The sequence below is a fragment of the Oratosquilla oratoria genome, chromosome 29, assembly GCF_046742065.1.
Source record: "Oratosquilla oratoria isolate Oo_2021 chromosome 29, ASM4674206v1, whole genome shotgun sequence".
Taxonomy (NCBI): Eukaryota; Metazoa; Arthropoda; class Malacostraca; order Stomatopoda; family Squillidae; genus Oratosquilla; species Oratosquilla oratoria.
The window spans coordinates 1,260,001-1,267,500 of NC_134805.1; the positions used below are offsets into that span (position 1 = coordinate 1,260,001).

Here is a 7,500-nt window from a genome sequence, read left to right on the forward strand (position 1 = left end):
GTGCATGTGTGTAGGTGTGTAAGTGTGAATAACGGTTGTAGGCAAAGTGCATGCGGAGAGTGAGAGTGAGAGAAAGGAGTAGAGATACATGTACACTATGTACTAATGTTACAATAGTCTCTCTACCTTCCATGCTTGCGTCCGCATTTGATACTTATACACTGGATCCAAAACAGTGGAAGTAGTTGCTTACTATTCCCTTAATAACAGACAACATGTGATTATGCATTCCTTTGTCTCAGATTAAGAGTCAATGGAAGCGGTCATGAAGGGAAGTAGAATGGACAAGATTTCCAGGAAGCAGTGGAGGATCAAGAGAAAGAGGAACGGATGCATTTACTTACTTTGCATGGTAGCGTTACCAGAAGGATCGGCGTGCTTCTCCTGGTTGAGGCGGTGGTCAAAGTTGAGGCACGTGCGGGCCAAAAGGTCGTGCACGTGCCGACGGTAGCCATGGCCGAATCGGTCCTCACTTTCGTAGTTGGCGTTCTGGTCAGGAGGGGAGAGGGATGATAAGACGTGCCCAAAGTTGATAGGAGTAAAGGGTACTCGGACAGTGAAAATGCTTTGCTATTGCCCAACCTTTATGTTTGTAAACATGTGGATACGTAGCTATACATACAAATCAATAAATCAGTTGGGAGCATAAGCTAGGGAGTGCGTTGCTTCAGTAACATGCCGATGCCAGTTCTTACGGTCTCTCCGAACAAACTCCCATGCAACCGTGCTTTCCACTCCAAAGAACTCTCGATAGATTCGACCAATTTATCCCAGCCATGAATTCTGTGGGTGACCCCTCTTTCTCCTCCGTCGAGGGTTGTGTCCTGTGGGGACAACTCTGTGAGTGGGGTCAACATCAGGGCCTTTTCTCCGGTATAAGGGGGGGGTGACCTAGCCAATATTTACTTGTACTATACACACACCCTACACCCATCCCATACCCATCCCGCACCCATTAATCATCCGTTTGTTATTACTTATATCTTGATTCTTTGTGAATGAAGGGTACTCCCCGTTCCTCACCCACTGCTTGGGTAAGAAGCAATGCAGCAAGACACGGTACCTTCAGAATAGGGCCGACAACCGATGCTGGTTTCCCACTACTGTTTCGTTACATGGCGAACCTCCTTCATTCATCCACTCAAGAAATTATATTGGATTGCTCTGGGGTCTTCTGCGGATACGTAGGATTCATGCAAAGATTATTGACTTGATATCTGGCTTATGCTCTAGGACAGAGGTTGCTGTAAAGTATGAAGTTGTGTCTAGTTTCTTTCCTGTTAACTCAGGAGTGAAGTAAGTGTGTGTCCTTACCCCAACACTTTTGAACACCTGCATAGACTGGGTATTTGATAGAGTTATCGATCAATGTCGTTGCGGAGCATCTATTGGCAATACCAAGGTCATTGACCTTGTATTTGCTGATGATGCTTTCCTTCGGAGTCACTGGAGATCCTGGTTTCAGCCCTCGAATCACTGCACAGGAAAGCTTATCCGCTTGGACTTGAGGTCTCCTGGACCAAGACCAAGGTCCAAGAGTTTGGAGGTTTACTGGATGACACGGTTCAGTCTGTTTATGCATGTGGCAAGGACGTTGATGGCTTGGAAAGCTGTACATACTTTGGTAGTGTGGCGCATAACAGTGGTGGGTCATGTCAGGTAGTTCTTCGAAGGATTGGCATAGCCCATGTTGTTAATGACTCACTCACCCAGAATATATGGCGGTGTCGTTATTTATGAAGTAGGACCAAGATTCCAAACTTCATCTCACTTATGCTCATTGTCTTGATGTACGGCTGTGAGACATGGACACTGAATGCTGACTTGAAGAGGCGTCTCGATGTCTTTGGTACTAAGTGCCTTTGAAGAATTATGGAATTTTGATGGAAAGACTTCGTATCAAACCAAAGACTTTATTGTGAGGCTTATTCCAGGGCAGTTACCAGCATAATTCGTGAACGTTAACTCCCTGATGTTGATCCTACTTCAGCTGATGGTACAATATGTATACACACGTACACACACACACACACACACACACACACACACACACACACACACACACACACACACACACACACACACACACACACACACACACACACACACACACACACACACACACATTTCCGAGCTTCCGAGCTGTCAACGCCTCTAAACTAGAGCTCCGAAGGCTGCCGAATAAGACGAAAATTCTTAGTAGTGCTAGGAAAACAAGAGGCCTGGTTTGTATTGAATGGTGGGGGAAGCATTTGTAGTTACCCAAAATTATTTTTCTGCAGTATTAAATTGATGTAATGAGAGAAAATCCAAGAAAATAAAAACGATGATTTTGAGCCGAATGTCGACTAAAACGCAGAGTCCTCTGGAGGCGCTACGCCGAAACTAAATGTAAACAGAGGCCAAGACAACAGAAGGGATGGTTAGATTGTATAACGACGACACATTTTCTGGTTTTGGTAAGTACGAAAGAAGAAATTTGAGTCGAATCTTAGACATGGAAAGGGAGATGAGTATTAATAAAAAATTGTGTGAGAAAGAATTCATAGAACTAAGGAAAGAGATAGTAAATTCAACGAAAGGCCTTCTCGAAGCTAACAATGAGATATGTGAACAAAGGAAAATAAATTTCGAGCTAAATAATGAGCTAAAAGGATAAGTATATATATATATATATATATATATATATATATATATATATATATATCTAATGGAAGATGAAAATCAATGATACTACCAAAATTGAGAATTAAGATGAAAAAAAATTAAATCACAAAATACAGGCAATGTCTGGAAGAACCGAAGAAAACTTAGGCGTAATGAAAACAGAGATAACGAAGAAAAGGTTTTAAAAACATAGTACAACAACAGATGCAGGAAAATGCAAAGGGTAGGTTAGAGATACAGTGGATGGGAAAAAGTGTATTGTGACACATGGATTAAAGGAAAAACATGGTCTGGTGAGGTACATGAGAAGAAAAATAGAAGAAAATGGTAATAACAATTCTAAAAGAAATACAGGATGGTGACCAGGAATTAGAGAAAGGTATAGAAGAAGTGTATAGAATAGGACAATATTCTAAAGAAAGAAATTGACCTCTAAAGTTAAAAGTAAGATCAGAAATGGTAGTAGAAGACATATTAGAAAAAACAAATAAGTTAGCAAAGAGTGAACATTACAACAATATATGGATAAATTGAGAAATAAATATTGGGGAAATAGAAAGAAAGAAGACACTAAGAGGTGAAGTTAAGAAAAAAAAAAAAAAAAAAACGCAAATAGAACGGAGACCGAAAGCAAGGAATGCTATTGGAGGGTCTTAGACATGAGGCTGAGAAAATACTACATCAAGGTGAGTGAAACAAAAGAAATAGAAAACAGGATGGAGAAGGAAAAAATTAAAAGTGGCCTATACTATCATAGACGGATTAATCTCAGGATCGGATGAACTAAATGATTACCTGTCAGATGAAAAAATAGACCTAATGGGAATTGTGGAGACGAAATTAAGTGGTGCACTACTATCTAATAGTGTTGGCCATGGTTTATTAATTATTGGAACAAAAATAGAAACGAGAAACAGGGTGGAGGAATCATGTTCTTGGCCAAGAAAAACTTAAATGTGACGAAGGTTACTGAGGGTAAGAATAGTATAGAAATGGTCATGATAAAAGTTGAAGAAAAATACATAAAAAGTAGAAAGTTTATGGTGATTTATGTGCCCCCAAAAACGGGCTCTTGGAAAGAGGTCGAACATTAAAAAATATTAGATGATACAAAACGTGATATATATGTATACATATATATATATATATATATATATATATATATATATATGTGTGTGTGTGTGTGTGTGTGTATGTACATATATATATATGTATATATATATGTGTGTGTGTGTATGTACACATACATATATATATATATATATATATATATATATATGTGTGTGTGTGTGTGTGTGTGTGTGTATGTACATATATATATATACATTAGGGTTATGACAAAAAAACAAAATTCTCGAAATTTAAAATGCCTGCTGTCCCATATGATGAGTTTTCAACTGCTTATCATATAAATTATAATTATTTCGGTTTCATATGAAAAAAGTTCCCCCACCGATGCACTCATAGTTAGCGAATTTTCACCGTGAAAGTGGTTTTCTGTCGAAAAATTGCTGACAACTTTATATTGTTACATACAGCATAGTATACCTTTTTATAGATTATAGAAAATGAAAGAAGTGAGAGAGAGAGAGAGAGAGAGAGAGAAACATGTTTTGTAAGGATGACTATGTTGTAACAATATGCATTTCATAATCGAAAAATATTAGAACACAGGTATTATATTTTTATTGCTTGAATTCGTGAATACTAATAAGAAATGAACAAGGTATAATACATCCTAGAATAGATACGTTGGGTGATTTTCTCCTGAGTAAATATTGGATGATGCAATACACCCATACAGTATCCTCAGATTATCTTGGCTGGCTGAGCCTGGCTCAGTATCTTCAGTTACCTGTCAGTCTTGATAGCTGTTGGTTCTGCTGTCTGGCTCGCTCATCAGGTATGTCCTGTAGGGGCTAGCACTTACGTTTTTGATAAAGAGGATTTGCATTTTAGGTTTAAAATGTTAGTGAGGTAGCTATTTGCAGTCCTAACGATAATTTATTCTTGTATTGCAGAGTCGCAGAAGAAATGGCATACTTTAAATCCAGTGATAATGTGGAGAAGAATGCACAAAAATGGGCTTCAAATCTACCATCATCCATTCATACAAAGCGGCGTGATCTTCCTTATGTTGAATGCTTAACAAGTTTCACCAGGCTACCTAAAAATCGGCATATATTGGGAAGATACCACATTTTACTGGAGGAAGACAAACTGAAAAGTACTAGGATACAACGGATTTGTGAAGAATTATTACAGTTGTGGGGCAAATTCAGCTTTCCTACTCTCAGTCAGCAAGCCATAAAAGCACGACTGGCCCAACTGATACTTTTGTATGAGAAGAACCAACGTAGACCAAATGAAGACTTTTTGAATGGGATGGAGAATATATTTGACATTACTAAAGTTAATGGTGTTTGGCTTTGTAGTGAAGATAAAGAGCTTTATCACAAACAAGTGGAGTCAGATGGAAAGGTTGGATACACCACTCACAAGCCAGCGCCTAAATCTTCCATACATCCTTCAAAAAGACAGAGACATGTTCCAATATCACATGAACAATTTGCTAGTACATCTAATGATGATAATGAATCTGGTAACTCAGGTGACAATGTCAACAGTGTAACAGAGGACAGTTCTAATGATGAGCCAGAGCCAGTTAAAAGAAGGAAACTGTCTTCCACACACCAGGCCACTAAGTTAGTGAGTCGCCAGTCTTTGTCTACCAACAAGGCATCTAAAGTTTGTGCAAGTCTTGCAGAAGAAGGTGTGCCTCTTCCTACACCAACACAATCAGGAGTATGGCGAGGAGTCATCAGACTAGCAGAAAAAAAGAAGGATGAGATAAAGTCCCTTTTGAAGGAAGAGAAGGATTTTTCTCTTCACTTTGATGGGAAAAGGCTAGTAAAACAAGAGTACCAAGTGGTCTGCCTCAAAAGTGCAACTAGGGATATTAGACTAGGGGTTGCAAGGTGCAAAAGTGGATCTTCGCAAGATATATATGATGCACTGGAGAAAGTAATTGATGAATATGATGCCTGGTCAAGCATTAAAATGGTCATATGTGATACGACTGCTGTAAACACTGGACGATCAAATGGTGTTGTTGCGAGAATACAGAGAGCAATGAACATGCCTCAATACATTGGGTGTCAGCATCACATATTGGACAGAATATTGAGGCACGTTCTTGATTTCTACATTTCTGAAACGACTACCAAACCGAGTCTGAACTACAAGTTTGTCAATGAACTGTTGGAAAACTATGATCACCTACAAAGTGAGTATGTGGCAGAGACACAAACAGAAAGGGATGAGAACCCTGGCTGGAGGGATGACTTCAATTTCTTGTATGAACTTTGCAAAGCATTCCAGCATTATAAGAAACATGCTTCTTTCCCGATTATCAAGTGGCGAAAACTGCCTTCTCTACACAGTGCCCGATGGAATTCGAGGGCAATTTATACTCTCATTGCATACTTTTTACTGCCATCATGGCGTGATATTTTGGAGCGTCCAGCAAGTTTCATCGCCAACAGCTGGCAAGAAGCATGGTTCACCAATCAAATATTCAAGAAGACAAGCTATGATGACCTTCTCCTTGGTATTACCGAGTTGGGATGTGCCGCTGCCCTGAAATGCTTGAAAAATCACTGGAGCAGGTCACCATCAGTGCTTGATGTACCACGCACGAACATGATAGCAGAGAGAGCTGTGAAAGTGATGGAAGAACTGAGTAAAATATGCAAAAAAGACAAGTATTTATGTGATCGGTTTGTTGTTACCAACAGTATATAGTTTGAGATTTTCTTTGCATCAGTATCACCGTTACTGAAATGTTTCAAAGAATCAAGAGCTTGTGTGGGGGACATTTTTTCAAAATTGAACAAAATGAGTTATTTTTTCGTGATTAGCACCAAAATGTTCAATAAATCTTGTACCAGGCAAACTTTTTTTTTCTGAGTCATAACCCTAATGTACACATACACACACATACACATATATATATATATATATATATGTATATATATACTATATATATGTATATACATTATATATATATATACATATATATATATATATATAGATATATATATATATATATATACACACACACATGGACAAATGCCTGAAGGAAGTGTGTATACTGGAGGAAAAGGAGATTACACAGGTTTATGCAGACGATGCAGCTGTTGTGACAGGAAATCAAAAAGATCTCCAAGAATCCATGACAAGATGGAATGACACCTTAAGCAGGCTGAGAAGTAGACTTAGAAATTTAGTTATCTTGGAGTGCTTTTGGATGAAGAAATTTGGCAAAACATATAAATATCATATAGAATTAAGAAATACAATGCAGATGTCAATGCATTATATCCCACATTTAAGGATAGAAACATCCCAATAAAGGCCAAAACAATTATATTTATCACTATCACATTATTAAGACCAGTACTTCTTTATGGCCCAGAAACCTGGACACTGTGAACAAGAACATCTTGCTAATACAAGCAGCAGAAATGAGAGTCCTGAGAATGATCCGAGGAATGACTAGACGTGAGAGAATTAGAAATTAAGAAATTAGGGAGAGTAACATTTTGCTGAAGATAATTGAAAAGAATAAATTGAGATGGTATGGGCATGTTAAAAGAATGGAAGACACAAAACGCACAAAGAAATTCACGAAGTGGGTTCCTCCTGGTAGGAGGCCAGTAAAACTCCATAGGAAACGATGGATACAGGGAGTGGAAGAAGCTGCTGAACAAAGAGGAAGTAGGAAATTGCAAGAAATAATTAGAGATGAGGGCTTCCGGGGCGACCTTTGGC

General features: G+C 38.5%; 1 protein-coding gene across 1 annotated transcript in view; it reads right to left on the reverse strand.

Moving 5' to 3' along the window:
* LOC143040557 (hemocyte protein-glutamine gamma-glutamyltransferase-like) overlaps nucleotides 1-7,500 on the reverse strand; it is a 183,817-nt gene that overhangs the window by 76,373 nt on the left and 99,944 nt on the right. Inside the window, exon 6 of the mRNA XM_076211639.1 lies at nucleotides 345-489. Within this exon, the coding sequence (XP_076067754.1) occupies nucleotides 345-489 (145 nt within the window). The remainder of the gene's footprint in view (nucleotides 1-344; nucleotides 490-7,500) is intronic.